Consider the following 20,717-nt stretch of genomic DNA (forward strand, 5'->3'; position numbering starts at 1 on the left):
TAATAAAAAGGCGCATAATTTTTTTGCAACACTCATTTTAACATATTTTATCTTGAAAATTTACACACTTGTACATTAATGTCTATAAGTATATGTGTATTTAAAAAAAATCTGAAACATACAATCTTGGTCATCTTAAATTCAGCCTCCATGGAGACCGACCTCCATTCAGCATTTTCGTTGTCTGCTATATATAGTCTACTAAGTCTAGTAAGATTCACAATGTCAATCATATTTGCGGGAAACCTGTTCAAAAGTAAGTTTTGCACGGCAGGCCTGAACTAAAATGATACGGCTTAGTTGAGAAACTGCACTGGCTGTGTAACCTGAAGACGTCATGGCGGTGACCTTCCTGAAACTCATTGTGCTGGAGTATGTTCCTTGGCACATGCGCAGATTTAATGAAGGTAGGTGGGTAGACTGATGTTGTTTCAACGCAGAGAGAAGGTATGCGCAATGAACGAGCAACGGGCGGCAAGCCACTTCAATGCCGACTTCAGTGTCGCGTCTGATGTGGGCCGACATGAATACGAGCAGCTGACTTCGAGCGGGAAAACGTGCAGGCGTGGAAGAGAGTTTTTTGGTGGGCCAGATTAGTCAAAGGTGTACGTGGCAGCAATTTATACGCCCAGACCCCCTCGCTAGATTGTCTAGAAAAACACGTCTGGATCGGTTGATGGATCGATGATGGCAAAACAGTCATAGTCAAATGGTTGCGGGCGACTCGATGTGGGAGATGCCCTAAGACCAAATACAATAAAATGACACAAGCATGCTATAAGCACTAGAATATTATACTATCTTTTTTTAGTTAAAAGAAAAGGAAAAGAAGCAGACTCTTGATTAGTAGCCGGCTGCAACATAAGCCCCAAAACGCTTTGTGAGATTGTAAGATGGATCAACTACTAATAAGTATTTAAATTTTATTATTGTACATGACGGCTATGAGGTTGAAAATAGATAACATGATAACTCTTTATAATCGACCGTTGGCTGTATTATTAACCATGCTTTGAATTGCTATATAGTCTAGTCAAATTCACAATCAGATGAAATGAAATGATACAGCTCTGCTGGTCAACTGCACTCGCTGGAAAAGGGTCCTCGAATCTTGGGCTGCCTCCATCGCCGCCGCCTAGATCCCACGCGTCGCCGCAGCCGGCGTCACACCCCTTCCCTCCCCGGGTTCGTCGCCGAACTTCCCCGCCGCCCGCCGCAGTCTCCTCCCCTCCGACCTCCTGCCACCACCGACCGCCGCCGGCTCCTCCCCATCTTCAACTCTACCGACCGCCACCACCCAAGGTACTCAGCAGCCTAGGCTTCTCTCCCTCTCTCTTTTCTCTTCTGCAAAGATGAGTAATTTCAGAAATGGCGATTTCAGACTGCATATTTCTCTGAAACCAAATACTACTACAGTATTATCCTCGTTCCTTTCTCTTGTGGTAGTTAGAGAGATGACTAATTTCCGACATTCTAATTTCAGGTTGTACTTCTCTGTTGTAATTTTGCTGACACTAGTAATTTCAGATATATTGTACATCTCTTGGTATAATGTTGGCACAGATTGTACTGTGCTTCTTTGTGGTTGGTCCATCTATTGGACCAAAAACAATTATGGGTTTAGCATTTTTAACATCTACATTACACGTAGGATTGGACTAACTACTGCTCTAGGTGGGAAAAAAATCTGCAGCCGCCCCTGCCAAAGTTGTTCATCCTGTGATATATGAGTTTTTAGGAGACTAAAACCCTTATCAGGTGCAGCCCTCCCATGGTTTAACGGTGAATTAAATTCGCTAACCATGTAGTGCCGCATATAGCTTATTGTGAATTGTGCATAATAAATAAATGGTCGAAAGGCGGATGCAGTTCTGATTTTGGGTCGGCTAATGCTTGATGCTGGAAGGTGTGTCTGATGTTCCAATTGATTTTGCTTCAACAAGAAACAGACCGGTGTTTCTGGTCTGCACCTTTCTCATGGTTTTGCTAAACTCCTAGACAAATTTGCTAATCATATTGTGGTGTTCATTGCCTGACATCTTGTGAATGATGCCATACTGCCAATCATGCACTATGGCCTTACGCGGGGAATCGGGGATTATTATAGTTCAGATTTTGCTTTGGTTGGGGCTTGATGCTGGAAATAGCGTTGATGTTCTTCAGGACTTTGGTCTGATCCGGTCTAAATGTTGTTTTATTTGTTTTTACTTTTGCAAGAACCTTTAGATGATGGTTATATCTGATTATCATCTTTAACCATGTGTAATTCATGTATTCAGTTGAACAACATAAGAATTTGGAAATGAATTGCAGTAAACATCTTGAAAGCAGAATTACAAGTCTTAAATGAAACATGTTAGCTTTCGAGCTTTAGTTCCCCATATTACAGTATATAAATAAAGACCTTGTGGCAGAAGCAGGCTGCATAACATGGCCCCAGATCTGATATTCCAGAGTCAGCATACTCCTTGTACATCTATGTACTAATTATACGACCTTCTGTTCAAATGCCTTGATTCGTTGCGGATTTTGAACCTTCTTTTTTCTGTCAGCACTGGTGGTTTTCTAATGTTATATCAGTAGACACTTGATTCTTTTTTCAGCAGAGTTAACACTTCTTAGTTGTGATGATTGATGTGTGCAGCTAAAATATCGACCCAGGAATGGCAGTGTCCTGGACACGAGTATTGAAGAGTGGAGTTATTCCAAGAGACGCAACTCAATTGGTTGGGACAAGAGGCTTTGCCGTTGTGGCCAAGGGAAAGAAGGACGGAAAAGGTGGCGCGGCTGATGCTAAACCTGTGCCCAGCAAAGAAATGAAGAGCACACGTGTGTTTGGGGTGAATATCCTGAAGGAGGGTTCTGACCCGAATATCCAACCAGACTCTGAGTGCCCTGGCTGGCTGTGGCACATGATCGACAAGCATCTGGTGCTGAGCGAGCTTCGGAGGAAAGATGCCAAGACGCTGCCCTATGAAGACCAGAAGCGTTTCGTCAAGCTGGACAACCGGACTCGGATCAAGGAGAACAATGCTCTCACAGCTAAGAACTGATCAGGACAATCTCATCTCATCATAGTGTCTTCTTATCTGGAGTAGTTGATTTTGGTAATAATGTAGCATTGAAGTCAAGCTCACAGTAGAATGTAGCCTATGCGACCAGCATATTGTTTGTCATGTTCTTGTGAAGATTTAACTTGTGTATCTTGCAGCAAATGCTGTAGCAAGTTTCCCATGCTCCTGCTTGTTTGCGTTTCGCGGTAAGATGTAAGTTTCATGCTTTGAAGTAAAAGATATAGCACAGGGGGGTCCTTGTGATGGTACCTATTATTGGTACAGCTTTGAAATTTGAAACGGTTGGTAAATTATTTATGCTTGTCCCCTCCTTGTCCCAGTGAATTATCACCGACATTTCACAAGCGCGGTGCGTGAACTGACAGATCAATACTTCCATGCATTAAACCAGCAAGGATTTGTTATGCTTGCTAACTTAGATTTTTAACATTCCCAATTAGAAAGTGAGGCAACAGATTTCAGTCAACCATGTAGGTCTTAAACATGTGAACGGTTTGCCAAATGTGAGCCGTGACAACCAGTTGAGAATTACTCCACTTTTCTGTAGTATGCTGATGACACCATCTTGTTTGTGGGAAACGGTTGCACCGGCTTTTATCACAGGTTTCAGTTGCGCCGGCTTTTATCACAGGTTTGTGCCAATGCGAAATGGCATCAAGTTTTACCGAGGTCATACATGCAGTTCATTCTACTCAAACTCTATCAGAACAACAAACTCTACTAAGTACTACCGAGGTTATACATGAAGAAAATATTCCAAATGGTCAAATAGAACAGTACAAATAAAATTTGAACACACAACTAGCAACGCAATGTAAATTTATAGATCAAACGATATGGCATCATAATATCATGCATCAGACCTAATGCTACAAGCTAAAAGAGATAAGCACGCGAGTATGCAACCCATAAATTGGATGATAGTTACATGCAAAGCAACAAAGGCTCTTTCAGATATGTGAAAGGCCTGAAAAAAAATGGCAAGGGGGTGATGTTCTAAGCCATTGTTGGTCAAGGATATCCGGTCATGCAATTCAAAGATATTATATGTGATCACTACAGTGCATGCCAAAGACCATGGAGTGCTCTGATGGTAACTAAAATTTTCAGATCAATCAGGAAGGGAAGATGCAAATCTGCAAGCAATGTGACATGCTGCCAGATGGAACAAACATTTGAAGGAGCAAACTTAGGGAAACTGATAGCACAGATTACACAGCAAGCAAAATACCAGTTCATAGTATTTCTGTTTCCCACCAGATATCAATCAGACCACAAATTTAACGCAAAGTTTGCGATGTAAGGCCACCAAAGTCAGGGGCGGCTACCAAAAGAAGCAGATACCATGGATGATTCATAGTTCAGCACATCCAAAAATCTTCCACTCCTCACAGGCATTTTGAAGCAGATGTCATGCCTGTTTCCTACTTTCATCAAATCCAATAAACTTCGACTGCTCCGGAGTGAATACGCTGCTCTCCACTGTTGAAAAAGGGTCCTCGCATGAAAAATCACTTCCTTCTTTAAAACTCCATGCTTTGCCTCCTTCGGGCCCTGCACTCTTAAGAAGCAGCACTTGGCAGCACCTTATGACCTCAGAAGCCTCCTTCAGTTCGGAGAACGCCACGGCTACTGAAAATGGAGTGAAGCTTGGGTTTGCCATTATAATCACCGCAGTCTCCAGCACCTTTGGGAAGATCGACTTGAGGAAGGCAACCTCGCCTTGTTCCCCTCGGAATTCACGGAAATGCATCTCTTTGATGTGCAACATAGCACTTTCAGTAGGACCCTCCTGGAAATTGAGGCTGAGCTTACCAGCGGACCGATTACATTTTCTGGACTGCAAAGGGAGATCAAATCAGTCAATAGTTGGAGAGCAACCGAGGGAGGTGCGCACATTTGGTGAATGAAGAAAGCCTTAACATGTGTTGCTTGAATAACTACATACAGGATTCACTTTCCACAACAGAAGAAAATATAGAAAGTGAAGAGCTCTGATGGTAATTGACTTGACAGGTCTATGCAAATCAATCAGAACAAATAATCTACAAGTGATAAAATCTACCGCATGAAGGAACAAGTATTACATGCAATATCTAGAGGGAATGGGTCTGTCTAGGACACATCTAGATGTGACAAAGTTATGTCACATCTAAACTGATTTTCACTCTGTTTGTGGTCTATTTTTTTTGTCCTAGTTTTTTTTGTTTCTTGTTGATGCATTATATACTTGTGGGAGGTTAGATGTGACATCCTTAAAAAACATCTAGATGTGAATTAGACAAACTGAAAAGAAAAAAGAAATGAGGCTGCAATCTTTCAATATTAAAAAATCGGAGATACATTCCTGAGCTGATGCAAACTAGTACGTATTATGCAAAGATTAAAATCGCCCATGAAAGTGCAGCTATTGCGGCGCAATCGCTGCCTGGGATGCTTCCCGCAACGCTATGGCCAAAATTACGCGATCTGCCGCGAGGCCCGCGGTTGCATTTAAGTTTTCATTGGGATCCAGAACATGGCAGGCTCTTGGTTCCCTTGTTTGTGAACTAGTGATGCTTGTTTGTAACTTTTAATTGGTGATGCTTGTTTCAGTTTATGTCTAAGTATATACTGCAATCCTCTGTTTTCCTGCTGAAAACACCCTGTTTTCCTGCTAAAAATGTCCATGTACTAGCTGCCACTAAATGGCTTAGTGGCCGCTATTGCCCGCAATAGCGGCTGTAGCATTTCGGACAAGCTGCCGCGAAATGGAATTGCCCGCGATTTAAAACTTTGGTATTATGTTATATCATACAGACCACTAAGAAACTGTAGACAGCAATGTGCAAGATTACCATATGTATCTGTCATCAGTGTGAAATAAGCATAGCAGGATTGCTATGTTGCTACTAGCTTGCAACATCTCAAATGCACCAGTGTGAAATAAGAAAACGAACATTTAGATGCTGTGTTCCAGAAAAAGATCTGGACATGCCAGAATTCAAGAAGCAAAGCAATAGAAACAAAAACTGTGCCACCAGAAAAAAATATTATTACCAAATGTCATAGCATAAGCAGATGAGCATGCAATCCCTGGAATTATAGTTGTGTACTCTAGTCAACATATAAAGAAGACATGATCGCTGACGATGAATGGCACCTTAACATGTGGTAGAACTGCATAATTATCAGCATTCACCAAAAGAGCTGACTGACTGACTGTGATGAATAAATGACTTGAAAGGCCTATGCATTCAATCAGAACACACACCATTTACAAGCACTCCCTCCGTCCCACAATATAAGAGCGTTTTTGACACTAGTGGGAGTAATAACATGTAAAATTAAAACTTGAATTAGTGGAAATTACCATGATATGCAGTCGCACGACATTGGGAAAGCATTTAAGGAACATGGGCACCATCCTTGCCTCATTGGGGACTCCAAAACGCACATTTAAGCTCAGGATCTTAACGCTTGCGACAGTGGTGGCCGCACTCTCCTTTATCCCAGCCTGAAATTCACCCAATTTAAGAACAAAGATGGCACATTTAACTCATGGACCTCCCACAGTGACAACTGCACAAATGGATACTCACCATTATGACGGTGTCTCCGATCCCCAGGACATGATTGCCTGGCTCCAAGAATCCAAACGAATGTAGCTTGGGGGCATCAAGAATGCTGACCATGGTACACAGGCCACTAGCAGCATGCCGGCCTCCCTGCAGGATGAGCCGCTCGAGGCGTGGAGCCTTCACCACCGTGACGTTCTCCACAACAGAGCTGCAGATTTGCACGCACCGTAGGCTCTGGCTCACGATGCGGAGGCGCAGCCCCTTGTGGCTTCCCTGGATGCTCAGGATCTCCAGGACGGGGCTGCTGGCGACCATGGAGTCGACGTCGCCCTCCCCCATCGCGACGGTGCAGATGCCGAGCTCGCGGAGGTGGGGGAAGGAGGCGCCAGCGCCACGCAGGCCGGCCGTGTCCGGGAGCTTCCAGAGGCCGATGTAGAGGCGGACGACGGAGCTGATGCTGAACAGCGCGTCAGGGAGGGGCACATCGCACGGCCACGGTCGATTGACGAGGACGAGGTCGTGGACGCCCTTGGCGGCGAGGAGCTGGAGCCAGCGCGCGAGCTGGGCCTGGTGCGCGCTCATGTGGCTGCAGGTTAGGTGGACGCGGCGGAAGGGCCCGGGGTGCGACTCGAGGATGCCCGAGACGGCGGCCGTGACGGACGACGAGCTGGGCCGGAGGAAGGCGTCGATGAGGACGGGCTCCGTGGAGAGCCAGACCCGGCGCCAGCGCGAGGCTAGGACGGCGGTGCGCGCGGCGTCCGCGATGGGGAGGCGGGAGACGATGTTGCGGAGGAGGGTGTCGGGGAGGACGCTGATGAGGTCGGCGCTGGCGGGGAGGGCGGGTTCGTGCGCGGCCTCCGTGATGAGGAGGCGGGAGAAGATGCTGCGCGGGGGCGCGTCGGAGACGGGCGGGGCGGGGAGGAGCTCGACGCAGATGTAGGTAAGCAGCTGCTCTGTGGCTCGGTCCAGCTCGTGGGGGTCGATGCCCAGGCGCCGCAAGTAGGCCGCCGTCTCCGGGTCGACGTTGGTGAACGGCGTACGGCCGGCCATGGTCGGCGGCGAGGGTTTTCCCGCTGATTTGTGGGGTTTCCGAGCGGAGGCGAGCGACTAGTGTAGTGGAGACTAGGCTGTGACTGTATATAGCGCTTGGTTCGTTTAGTTGGGCCAAATTCTGGGCCCATGGCTGCTCACTTAGTATTTGTTTAACCCTAAAAAAACTTAGTATTTGTTTTCTCCCCTAAAAAACTTAGTAGTATTTGTTCTGTTCAACTCTCTTATTAATATCACTAAAATCCAAAAGAATTAGGATTGTGTACTTTAAACATTATTTTATGATCTGAAAAAAGACAGAGTTTACACACAGATCCATGTAGATTTCATCTATATGTAGTACTACTAAAAGCTGCTAAATGAAAAAAAAAAGTTACTTCATTTCTATAGTTTCATTTGAATTTTCTGTCCTCTAAAAAAATGCCTAATTTCTAGTTTGCAAATCACACCGTATATTCTAACCTACATTAATATTATGGTTGTGGATTACACTTGAACTCAGGCCTAGATCTCAGTCGACTTAGACTTAGTTGAGTCTAAGTCCAGTGACGCCAGCATCTTTTTTCTCATTTATTTCTGTCATTTTCTCTTATTTTTATGATTTGAAACTTTTTAGCACTACTTGAGCTAAGTATCATTTTGATTTTGCTAAATCTTAGTCAACTTAAGTCAATGCAAAATCTGTCTAACTTTATGCGGAGATCCGCGCAAAATTTATTTAAAATCTGCATGGATCTTCGTGTAATATCTAAGGGGTATAGGACTACTGAAAGTTCTTAAATTCTTGAATTTTTATTTGATTTCTATAGTTTCATTTGAATTTCATTTCCTTTAAAAATAACGCCCACCATTTTTGAGAGTGGCATTGTGTCTTTCTAACCTGTATTAAAGTTATGTTGGGGGTGGGGGTCACACTCTAACTATGGTCCTACTCCCTCCGTTCTAAAATAGATGACTTAATTTTATGAAAAGTCTAACGCCCACACATGTGGACGTTTCCCAACTCGCCCACATGCCTGGATCGTCGTCCAGTGCCTTTTGCACGAATGTTGGCACAAAAAGGTTGATTTTTTGTGCCACGTAGGATGGGGCTGGTGTGTGGGTGTTGGAAAGTTTGCCCACACGCTCGCACCATGCTGTTTGCCAGCTGCGTTGTGTGGACGAACTAGTTTCTGCCCACACAGCCATCACCTAGGTCATGCGCGTGTGGGCGAACTGCTTTTCGCCCACATGGCACTCATATGTTGTGGACGGCAACGGCAGTTACGCGAACGTGGCAACTCGGCACACACACACGGCAACTGTGATTCTCTGCTACACGGCAACTGCAGTTACGCGAACGTGGCAACTCGGTACACACACATGGCAACTGTGATTCTTTGCTACACGGCAACTACAGTTGCGCGTACGTGGCAACCAGATAAACACACATGGCAATTGTGATTAACAATACATGTCAACTATGGTTGGACCACACGTGGCAGCTAGGTAAACACACATGGCAACTACTGTTTTGACCATATGTGGCAAGTAGTTAATCACACACGGCAACTACGGTTTGATTACACGCCGGAACTACCATAAATTGGATATGGCAACTATAATTAACCAAAACAGATAAAGTTGACATGCTTTTACAACTACACTTGCCATCCCGGATAACTACATCTGCCATCCAGGATGGCAACTAAATAGTCATCCCACGGGGTACCTAACGTAGCTGCGTCAGAACGTGTGGGCATTTTTTTGCTTCGTGCCACACGCACGGGGTGAAGATGAATAGTACTTGTTGGGCGTGTGACACGAAGTAGCCGCGCCCACACGTGTGGGCAATTCCAATGTCCGCCCACATACAGCCCGTGTGGGCTGCCTCCTACTCACACCACACACGGTATGTGGGTGCATATCGTATATGCCACACGTGTGACAGTTAGCGGCGTCCTAACTTTATGATCTCAGTCCACTGCAAGCACACGATCTGAAAAATCAAGTGATCGCTCTAACTCTGCCTACTTTGATAATTCTAAGTCAGGTGATGTCAACATGTGTTTTCTTTTTTTCTTTTATGTTTTGTATTTTTTCTCATTTGTGTTCGCCATTTTCCCTCTTATTTCTATGATCTGAAAATATTTAGCACTCCTTGAGCCAAGTCTCGTTTCTCTTAATTTTCAGTTATTTGTATTTCACTTGACTATGGACCGAATCTACAGGTTAGAAGACATCATGCGACTCTCCCATCACTTCACTCATTCTCTGTATGGTTTTATGATGCCCAAGTATAACAGTTGGCGCGAATCAACCTGTGGTTGAGTTGGTTAAGTGGACAGTGGTATCCCCAATCCACCAGGGTTTAAATCCTGGTGCTCGCATTATTTCTAGATTTATTTCAGAATTTCCGGTGATGCGCCCGTTGACGACGAGGCGCCTACGGTATGAGCGCTTGTGTCTGTACTGATGCTCAAAAAAAAGAATAACAGTTGGCAATGAGGCGTTATTTTCTGAGGAAAAAAACAAGATTCAAATAAACTCTCGAAACAAAGTAAAAAATCCAAAAATTTAACAACTTTTAGAACTTGGCCGGCAATAATCGCCATAAATTCGAATGCAACATGGCAAATCAAACTGCAACAACTATGGCATTACTCTTATTGCAAACTGCTCTTCACACGTCGCGCATTATGTCTTTAGAAATAAGCATCCAGAACAAGGGATTTTTCACTATAGCTAGAGAAGGCCTAAAAAGAGACATTAAGGTTTGCAGTTGATCAACTGATGCAGATGAGCAATATATGAATATATCATCACCAAATCACAACCAGCAATGGAACGTTTCAAGGTTGCATTACACAGCAAGTCAAAATAACAGCTGAATGTACACCTAAATGCGGGATCAGATTTGTAGGAGATGTGACAACTAGGACCCTTAATGACAACTCTATGCTTCAATGCATGAAAGTACCTTCCCCTGCCTCCTCGAGGCGCTCCCGCGGGCGCCCCCGGGAGGAAACCCTAGCGCCGCCCCCTCCGCCCCCCACGCCTCAACCCCCTTCCTCGCCGCCGCTTGGGGCGTCGCCGGCCAAAGGCCGTGTAGCATTGGCGGTGGCGAGGCGGCTCTCTCCTGCACGCAGTTGGGGGCTCCGCGGGGCGCTCCCCTCTGCCTGGTGGCGCCGGGCGTCGGGCCGGCCCTTCCTTGGCTCCTTCTCTCCCTCCCGGCGTCCTTCGGTCTCTGGCGCCGCCTCCTTCCCTCCCTCCGGCGCGGCCGCAGCTCGGGGCTCCGGTGCGGGTTGGTGGCGGATCTAGCCCCCTGCCCTGTTCTGGATGGTGGTGGGTGGCGGGGGCTGAGGATCTGGGATTCCCTGCCCAGATCCGGTGGATGGTGAGGGTTGGTGTTGGCAGCGGTGGCCGCCGGCCTTGATGAGGTGGTGGTGATGCGGCTAGTGTCTCTGTTGCTCCGGGCGGGGTGGCGGGGCTCTGGGCGGATCTAGCCAGGGCGTGGACACGCTGGTGTTGTGGTGGTGGCAGATCGGTTGCGGCGGCGGCTGGTTTTTTTGGCGTCGGCCCGTCTGTAGGCGGTATGTGTCAGCCTTCGGCCCCTTCCCCCATCGTCCAGGCGCTCACTCCGTCGAAGGGTCGGTCCGATCCCAGTTGCGGTCCATCGCTTGTCTCGCGCCCCATGCTACAGGATCGAGCTCGTCTCACCCCCAGTAGCAGGACTGACCTTATCTTGTGCCCGGCAGCAGGACCGAGCTTGTCTCGCGCCCGGCAGCAGCACTATGCTCATCTCGCGCCCGGCGGCAGGACCGAGCTCGTCTCGCACCCGGTGCAGCAGGACGGGTCAATGGAGGCCAATTTTGGCCGGCTTGTTGGGTCACGGCACTGGGGGCCGCCCAGGGATGCGAAAGGCGAGTCATTTCCGCTCGTGTCTTTGGTTGGGGTAGCGCCAAGTCTCGGGTGAGGTGGTATGAAGGTCTTGGATTCTGGGGCGGCGACCCTGGGGGTGGTACCGTGGTGCTCATGGGCAGAGCTCGCGGTTTGGTGCTGCCCGGTGGCCATGTCCGTGTGGGCAACGTGGTCGCCGGGTGTGGCGTTCGGTGACGGTGAGTGTTGGCCGGGGTGAAAACCTAATCCTTCCTCGGACGGACTAGCGTGCGTTTGTACCTGGCCGTGTTTGATCATTGCTTTATATATAAAGTGGGGCGGAAGCCTTTTTCAGCAACTAGCAGAATGTACTGTAACTAGTCCCTCCGTTCCAAAATAGATGACTCAACTTTATACTAACTTTAGTACAAAGTTGAGTCATCTATTTTAGAACGGAGAGAGTACTAAATAGCCTAGTAGTCAAATTGAAAAAAAAGCCTAGTAGTGCAGAGAGAGAAAAACAAGATGATTCATGGACAACAAATTAATACAAATTACTAGGAGATAAATTCCTAAGATCCTAATATGGTAAAATTAGTTTACTAGCATCAATATAGCGATTATGGTAGTACCAATACCAGAAAGCCTCAGGAAACTGTACTTAATGTGCAAGTTTACTATGTTTACCTTTCAAAAATATAAGCTTTAATATAGCATCTATTACAGTAACTCCTATTAACACAGTGAGAAACAATAGAACAAGAAAATTTGGACATACATAAAAAAGCAAAGCACCACAAATCAAGGTATCGGAATAATAATCATTGTGCCACAAGAAAACATTGTTACCAAGTGTCAGCATAAACTGATCAGCATGAAACCCTTAATAATTCTATCTGTATGGTATAGTCTACCTATGTAGATTGTCGAGAAGACCAGATGGTGGCTGAGAATAAATGGCAAGGCATGGAGTTTAACCTATAACTAGTCACATATGTCACGCATCATACATTACAGTGCACGAAACAAAAAAGATCATATAAAGAGCTATCACAATGACTGACTTGAAGTATGCAATCAATCATTAATATGTAGTCTCTCCGCAACCACATATAAAGAGCCATCACATATAAACACATCTCAAAGCCCATCGCAACAATAGGCGAGAAATCCATACAAATATAAGCCGATCATGGATTGGTGACACATACCACAATATGCAGTCTCTCGGTGTTGGAAAAGCATTTGAGGAAGGTAGGCACCATCTTAACATCATTGCGAACACCGAAACACACATTCAAACTCAGAATCTTCACACCCGTGAGCATGGCACTTCCGCTGCCCGGCTTTATCCCGAGCTGAAATTCAATGAATTCGAGAATTTCATCACACAGATTTGCACGCACCGGAGCCTCTTGCTGATGAGACGTAAACGCAAGCCACCCAAGCATCCGACGACGTTGAGGATCTCCAGGACGGGGCTCCTGGCAACGAGGGAGTCGACGAAGCTGTGCTCCATTTCGATGAAACAGAGGCCGAGCTCGCGGAGGTGGGGAAAGGAGGCGCCACGCAGGGCGGCCGTGCCCGGCAGCTTCCAGACGCCGACGTAGAGGAGGGTGAGGGTGGTGATGCTGAAGAGCAAGACGGGGAGAGGCACGTCGAGCGGTCGGGTGGTTGACGAGGACGAGGTCCTGGACGCCCTTGGCAGCGAGGAGCTGGAGCCAGCGCGCGAGCTGGGAGCGGCACCCGTTCATGTGGCTGCAGATTTGTGGACGCAGCATTTCTTTTCCAAAATGGAAAACCAGACTTTTAAAACAAGTTCCGAACATACGTCGCGAGAATGCATCCTGGGTACAGTGCTGAGTTTATAGCACAATAATTTCATCTCAGAACCTTCTTGAAGGATAACATATGCATAGAGAGGTATAGCATTGCAAGAGAAGGTGGCTGTAAGGCTGATGTAACAATGCCCACCATGTTTTAGCCAATTTACAAGCCAACAGAAACATCAAACCAGTCTTAATTGACCAATAGTTTCAAAACAAAACATAGATATGCTCGCAGGAGCTGAAACCAAACTGAAACCTGTCGCATCGACATCGACAGGGTTTCTTGCGAGAATGGGAGATGGGGGAACCAAAAGCTTGTGGATTTCTGACAGAAAAGGTACTAAATTACGGATCACCAAAAGAGTGGCGTCACTAGATTACGGATCACCAAAAGAATGGCGTCGACGCCATGACAGGCGACACCAGCCAGCTATGCTTTAATTATGTCGACATTCATTTTTTTAGAAAAGGAGGATGACCCCCGTCCTCTGCATCTGGGAGATGCATACGGCTACTTTATTGATTATTTTCGAGGACCTTAGACTTCCTCCAATGCAAAAGTGCTTAGATGAGGTGCTAATCATATTAAATGCCTTAGCAACTCAAGCTCACAATGCAAAGGTGCTAAGCTTTTGGGTGCTAAACTTTGTGCATTTAATTCGTTGTAGACTCAGAATTATGCTTCCACCTAGGTACACGTGCTTAGCACCGTTTCTTCCTGGGTCACCATACTACTCTCTCTTCTTAACTAGCATGCGACATCATATTTTTTGCTTAGTTGACAACCTTAACACCTGTACAAAGTGGAGCATTGGGAGGGGCCTTATAAAGTATTACAACAATGTGCCTGAATTCACCATCTTGCCAACATATGCCGCTACTCCTATCCAAAATGATGAAGGGGTGCTAGCTGGGCCACTACTCAAACCACTCACTTAAGCCTAACATCAAAAGCCAGAAGCCGAAACTCATTCGGAAGCCCCAGCCGAGCCACATACCGGGTCTGGGGCACAATCCGGTCAAACGCACTCGTGTGTCGTCGCCGCCATCTTCCACAGGTCTTCAGATCATATTGAGGCTTCTATCTTGTCTGGCCACTTTGCCATCGACGTCACCATGACGCCAGACAGCAACCTCCTCCTGCGCAAGCCCATCTCCGCACGTCGGACGCCGAGTCTCCACAGCGCCATGCCATCGATCTCCTCCGCCATCAAAATTTGGGATGAAACACCGCTCCACCATCCCTCCAGTCAGCACTTGCTCCAAGACGATGCCCCCAGAAGGGAAAGCGATAGAACGCCATCATCATCCGATCCGGAAGACCCAGATCTGGGGTTTCCCCCTGAGCACCCCGAACCTGATGGCGCAGACTGCCAACGATGCCTCGACCATCGGCAGTAGCTCCTTCAGACGAGCGTTGCCTACGTCGCCGCAACCTCCAAGATGAAGCTGACCAGAATGCATGTGTCGACACCGAACCGCCGCCACTTCCACCGCCGCTTGAGCAGCCCCCGAGCAACGCCTTCAGGAAGGAGCACGCCACCGTGGTGTCGTCGTCGCTTGGAACAGGGGGAGTCTGAGGTTTTCACCTGAGCTCCTGGGAGGGGTGGAAGGAAGGAGATCCTCTCTGAAGCCTCCAACAAGGGAAGCAACACCCAAAGGCACTGCCATCGGAGTGGCCGCCACGCCGGCCAAGAGATTCCCCTGGAACCCTTCCAGCCACCGGATCTGCAAGGCCAGCACCCAAGAACGGTGACCGAAGCCACCAAGGGCCGGATCCGCTGCAGATCGGAGTAGATCGGGGTCGAGGACGAACATCACCATGGCCACCAACATCCAGCGAGGAACCGCCGCCGTAGCCGAAGCCCACCACCTCCCCGCCATCCACATAGCCAGGGAAGTGGCCCACCTGACCACGCCGGCGCCGCCCGCCGCCAAGCAGCGCCGCGTGCCACCAGCCATGGCCGCCGCCATGGATCCGAGCCGCAGGCGGGCCGCCAGCCGCGGGCCCCGCGGGAGAGGAGAACCGCGCCACGGGGGGAAGACCCCGCCGCCGCTGCCACGACGCGGGCTTCGCCCGGTTGTGGCCTCCGGCGGCGGCGAGGGGATTAGCTGGAGAAGGGGGGCCCGGCGGCGGCGCGGTTGGGGGCTGCCGCCCGGGTCGCCTACCCTAGGCGACGCGGGGGCCAATGGTTACTAGAAAAACATATGTTCATGTCCCCTTCTCGTTCATTCATGGTGAGCTCCTCCTTGTTCTTCAGCAGCTCAAACAGGCACATGTCCCCTTCTTGCAGCTTATTGTCTTTTACGAATTTCTTCCAGCCTCTGCGCAGTGCATTAAATTTTCCATGGACTTTGTCACCTACATAGAGCTTGGCTTTCCAAGTGTCGTTCTTCCCGGGCAGTCGAAGCCTCATTGTCTGGTCCTCACGTGGAAGATGGCAGTCAGCGTATCCCTGTTCAATGTACTGAGTTTGTTCGTTGCACATTCACAAGGCAGGATGGTAAGTTGTCAAAATGACTTGAGTCCATTATCTAGAAAGAGGAAACTGCATGGATCGAGCAGAACTTACCAGGCTGTAAGCCTGTAGCTGCTTCTCTGCAAGACTGACACAAATATTTTGATTTCAGGCTGAATGGCCTGGATTCTCTCTTCAATTTTTCTCTTCTGCTTGCGAGTCAGTTTGATGCTTCTTGCAACCACATATCCTGGGTGAGTCCATTTCTTCTTGTGCTGGCTAGCTGGTTTGGCGTGTCCTGTTATGACATACTCTGAGTGACCGCTTTCTTTAAGTGGATGGACTGTTATCATCACTCTACTGTCGTTCTTTGACACTTCGAATGCGCAGATATCGCCTTCCCGCAAGTTGTTGTCGCGTACGAAGCCCAGCCAACCAGCAGTAAGGATGCATGAAAGGGTGCATGCGCCATCACTGATAACCGCCAAATTGGCATCCCATGTTTTGCTATTCTGAGGATGACAGTTTGATCATCTGGTCTTGATGCGGAAGGTGTTTGACAGCATAGTCCTTGCAGATGACCTGTTACAAATGAATGAACTAGCTGGTGAATTATGTCAACACCATAAGTTGCAGAGCACTAGTGTATCAACACAAATATTCTAGTGTTCATTCAAAAATAATTGAAGAATGGTGTAACAAACGCTATCTGAGTCGTCGCTCTAGAAGATATTGTGATTCTGTAAACGTACCAGATATCCATCAGACAGAGTTTTCTCGTTCATTGCTGTGACATAAAATTCGATTCCAGTCTGGCTTTCCTTGACAAATGTGTCGACTCTTGCCCTCTGGGCACTAGTCAGTTTACAGCCCATTTCTAAAATGTAACAAGATTCAGAAGATCCCTGAAGAACACCTGAACCCCTGGGTTCCTGAATATGTTTTGAAGATGTGACATCTTCAGCTGTACAACATTGATCATGACAGGAGCAATGAGAAGAAAAAAATATCGAAAAAGGCTTTCGCCCCGCTTTATATATAAAGCATCAAACCACAAGCATTCAGTACAAACACACGCTACGCCACCGCAACACACGCACACACCCAGGACAGGATACATAGGCACTGAGCACGGCAACACCACTTCTAGCACTACCGCCCCGAAGAGATGAAGCTACATATGACGAACCATACGCTCCAAGGCGGCGCCTTCAGGAAGGGTACGACGCCGGAGCGCCGCCACCGTCCGATCCAAGGATCAGAGTTTTCCCCGGAGCCGCATGACGGGCAATGAGAGCCGTGACGACGCCTTCAAGAAGGGACCGATCTTCGCCGCCGCCGGTCCGTCTGAAGATAGAGCAGGTTTTCACCTCAGCCAATATTCACCGCCACCGAACGCCACACCCCGGCAACCACGCCGCCCACACGACCATGGTGACCGGGCAGCACCAAGGCACGGGCTCTGCCCAAGAGCACCGCGCAACCACCACCAGGGCCGCCGCCCCAGCATCCAAGATCTCGACACCACCTCACCCGAGACCCGCCGCACCCCAACGAAAGGGATGAGCGGAAAGGTCCCACCTTTCGCGCCCCTGGGCAACCCCCAGCGTAGAGACCCAAAGGGTCGGCTGGAACTGGCATCCACCGACCCATCCTGCTGCCCCAAGCGCGAGACGAGCTCGGTCCTGCAACACCGAGAGGGGGACGAGGTCAGTCCTGCTGCACCGTGCGCGAGACGAGCTCGGTCCTGCTGCATCGTGCGCGAGACGAGCTCGGTCCTGCGGCATCTGGCGCGAGACGAGCGGTGGACCGCAACTGGGAAAGGACCAGCCCATTGATGGGGGTAGCGCCCGGGTGACGAGGAGATGGGGTGAAGGTCGAGACGGCCCGAACGCAGACAAACCGACGCCAGAGAAGCCGGCCGTTGCCGCGGGCAGATCCATCGAGCCACCGTGAAGCCGCCACGACACCGGTAGGCCACCATCGAGACCTACCCCTGCCGCCGCCCACGGCCGGAGCAGCGGCCACGCCCAGCCGCTGCCCTACCCGCGTCGCCCGGCGAGCTCCAAGCGCCGGAGCCGCCGGGCACGCACCACCGGAGCCAGGCGCCGCCGGCCGGTCCCCAATGCCAGATCCGGCCGGATCCGGCAAGAGACCGGTCGCGCACCACCTCCCGAGACGGGAGCACCGCAGCCGCCCCGCGCGTAGAACGAGGGCCGCCGAAGCGCCGCCACCAGCAGATCACCCCGCCGCCTAGCGAAACAGCCACCGCGCCGCTGGATCCCGCGGACATCTAGCGCCGCCGCTTGAAGGAGCCGCCCCGCGCCGGCGCCCCCAAGTGGATGGGGAAGGAGGGCCCCGCCGCCGCCGCGCCCCCCGGGCTTTGCCCGACGGAGCTCGCCGGCGACGGCGGGGGGAAGGGGAGGGAGGCGGGGCCGAGGGCCGCGGCCGCAGGGAGCCCCCTGGGCGCACGCGGGCGCGCCGCGGGAGGGGAGGGGAGGAGAGGGGGGGGGGGGAAGCAGAGAAAAATAGCAGACAAAGTCAAAAACTCGATAAAAATGCACACTCAACTGTTCAATTCTGAACCTGGTTTCTGCGAAGGTGAGTCCGTTGGAGTCTTCTTCGTAGTTTCCAACTGTCAGTCAAACCATCGTTTCGGCATCTCTTTTTGGTGGGTAGTGATTGATCATGACAAATGTCCCTCTCTTGGACATTAGGACCACAGCTCATGGTAACACATGAAAACTCGTTCTCGCAGCCACTTGGTTTAAAGATTTTTACTTTGAAGTGAGAGTCCCCACTGTATGTAAAGACTAGGAGGTCACCCTCTTTAAGTTCATAAGCACCGGCAAAGTTCGCCCACCCTGATCGAAGAACTAACTTATGCTGTTCCTCGGCAACCTGAACATTATAAATTTTACCATCCGGGACTTCTAGTTTGACTTCATCAGATATGCGACCTCTGAAATTAGTGGCGAACTTTGGTGGTATGGCCTGCATGAAGAAACAAATGACAGAGAATCTTTAACCAGCAAGTGACCACAGACGATGCTAAGTGATTGCCAGTCTATCTTAATCCCTATATAATTCACTATAAGGAAAACTAAGAGCACACATGCTTCTCTAATATTTATTATCAAATTTTGGTTATCTGGGTAAGTGGGTATACTTCGTGGCTTCGTGCAATTTAGTTATCAAAAAAGGTATATTTGTTATATAACAGGTGCTCAAACTCCTAACTTCATCAAGATTATCAAACTGCTAGCAGTATTTCCCTTTTTTTTTTCACAAAACAACAGTTTTGAAAATTGTACACGATATATTTGTGCACAAAAAAATAGTGTAATCGGCAAGGCCTTACCATCTCATCCTTAAAATTACTCAGAATCACAACCTTGAAGAAAGACCAGTTATGATCCTCCATGTGCCAATAATGGCGTCCAACACATTCTTTGCATTTTGTGCATGCTTTGTTCCTGTGATCATTTGGTCCAGTCCTGCCATATCAGTTGTGATGAAATTATTGAAATCAAAATCCACACACACATTTTGAGACGAACTTTGACAATCGACTTGACAACAGCTCTACTCTTGAACGACATTGCGAGTTGTTGCGACAAGTGTTTCAGTTGCTAGCCAAGCACCGATTTTACCTCAAGATGTCCAAATGCAAATTTGCACAGCCAAGGCTCACCTATTTGGGGCATGTCATCAGCGCAGCGGGGGTATCGACTGACGATAAGAATATTGCAGCCGTCAAGGACTGGCCGACACCCACCAATGCCAGGGAGGTTCGTGGGTTCCTTGGACTGGCAGGGTACTATCGACGATTTGTCCGCAACTTTGGCATTATCAGTCGCTCATTGACCAATCTGTTGAAAAAAGGGGCTGTCTTTGTATGGAGTGAGGAAGCAGAATCAGTGTTCCAGCATCTCAAGCAGGCTTTGATCACAGCCCCCGTCCTTGCACTACCGCGGTTTGATCTTCCATTTGAGGTCGAAACAGATGCTTCTAACACTGGTGTTGGTGTTGTGTTGATGCAAGCTGGCCACCCATTGGCATTCTTCAGCAAGGCACTCGGTCCTCGAAACCAAGGGTTGTCAGCTTATGAGAAGGAGTTTATGGCAGTATTGATGGCAGCCCAGGATATGATCCTCAGATCCATGCATTCCAGTCCTTTGGGCGGGCACTCGGGTATACATGTGACTTATGACCGGCTCAAAAGGTTGTTTGCCTGGTCTGGTATGAAGGCAGCAGTGGTGAAGTTTGTGTCCGAGTGTGCAGTTTGCAAACAAGCCAAACCAGAACATGTTCGCACTCCGGGACTGCTCGAACCACTAGAGGTGCCAGCGCACCCTTGGCATACTGTTACACTTGACTTTGTCGAAGGGCTGCCAGCGTCGAGGGGATATAGCTGCATCATGGTGGTTGTGGACAAACTGACAAGATATGCCCATTTTGTGCCGCTGGCACACCCCTTCTCGGCGGTTCAAGTGGCATCTGCTTACATGACTAATATCTACAAATATCATGGGTTGCCTCATGCTCTGGTGTCCGACAGAGATCGCATTTTTACCAGTAAATTGTGGCGAGAACTGTTTCGTCAAGCTGGCACAGAACTGCGTATGTCCTCGGCCTATCATCCTCAGACAGATGGCACTACTGAGCGGGTTAATCAGTGTCTGGAGGCATACCTCCGCTGCTTTGTCCATGCCTACCCTCACCGCTGGTTCCAATGGATACATCAGGCAGAATTCTGGTACAATACATCGCTGCATTCTGCACTTGGGATGTCTCCTTTTGAGATGCTTTATGGCCACCCTCCTCGGCATTTCGGCATTCTGGATGCATCTGCAGCTGCTCCGCCGGACCTCTCTGTTTGGATGC

The 20,717-nt window shown here is 48.8% G+C and overlaps 2 protein-coding genes and 1 pseudogene across 3 annotated transcripts; 1 reads left to right on the plus strand and 2 right to left on the minus strand.

Annotated features, from left to right (window-relative positions):
- The first annotated feature begins 1,045 nt into the window (after positions 1-1,045).
- LOC123106617 (39S ribosomal protein L54, mitochondrial) lies at positions 1,046-3,367 on the plus strand. Of its 2 annotated transcripts, none has more exons than XM_044528719.1 (2): positions 1,046-1,302; positions 2,623-3,367. In XM_044528719.1, the coding sequence occupies exon 2, from the start codon at positions 2,664-2,666 to the stop codon at positions 3,051-3,053; it is 390 nt and encodes a 129-aa protein (XP_044384654.1). In that variant the 5' UTR covers positions 1,046-1,302; positions 2,623-2,663; the 3' UTR covers positions 3,054-3,367. The 2 variants fall into 2 exon arrangements, with proteins under 2 accessions (XP_044384654.1, XP_044384653.1); XM_044528718.1 differs by having other exon boundaries at positions 2,645-3,367.
- Positions 3,368-4,167: 800 nt separating this feature from the next.
- LOC123106619 (putative FBD-associated F-box protein At5g22720) lies at positions 4,168-7,727 on the minus strand. Its single transcript, XM_044528721.1, has 3 exons — positions 6,656-7,727; positions 6,427-6,570; positions 4,168-4,914 (listed from the first exon to the last, which is right to left on the minus strand). The coding sequence occupies exons 1-3, from the start codon at positions 7,682-7,684 to the stop codon at positions 4,486-4,488; spliced, it is 1,602 nt and encodes a 533-aa protein (XP_044384656.1). The 5' UTR covers positions 7,685-7,727; the 3' UTR covers positions 4,168-4,485.
- A 7,809-nt stretch (positions 7,728-15,536) lies between these two features.
- LOC123101226 (B3 domain-containing protein LOC_Os12g40080-like) lies at positions 15,537-19,432 on the minus strand (annotated as a pseudogene).
- Between the last annotated feature and the right edge of the window lie 1,285 nt (positions 19,433-20,717).

Source organism: Triticum aestivum, chromosome 5A, assembly GCF_018294505.1.
Source record: "Triticum aestivum cultivar Chinese Spring chromosome 5A, IWGSC CS RefSeq v2.1, whole genome shotgun sequence".
Classification (NCBI taxonomy): domain Eukaryota; kingdom Viridiplantae; phylum Streptophyta; class Magnoliopsida; order Poales; family Poaceae; genus Triticum; species Triticum aestivum.

Bases quoted from the DNA above. Each gene is read 5' to 3' on its own strand.
- LOC123106617 (XM_044528719.1), top strand. From the start codon at position 2,664: ATGGCAGTGTCCTGGACACGAGTATTGAAGAGTGGAGTTATTCCAAGA.
- LOC123106619 (XM_044528721.1), bottom strand. From the start codon at position 7,684: ATGGCCGGCCGTACGCCGTTCACCAACGTCGACCCGGAGACGGCGGCC. The intron at 6,571-6,655 runs GTGAGTATCCAT...GGTGAATTTCAG, and splicing joins TCGGAGACACCGTCATAATG to GCTGGGATAAAGGAGAGTGC. The intron at 4,915-6,426 runs GTAATTTCCACT...CTCCCTTTGCAG, and splicing joins TCGTGCGACTGCATATCATG to TCCAGAAAATGTAATCGGTC.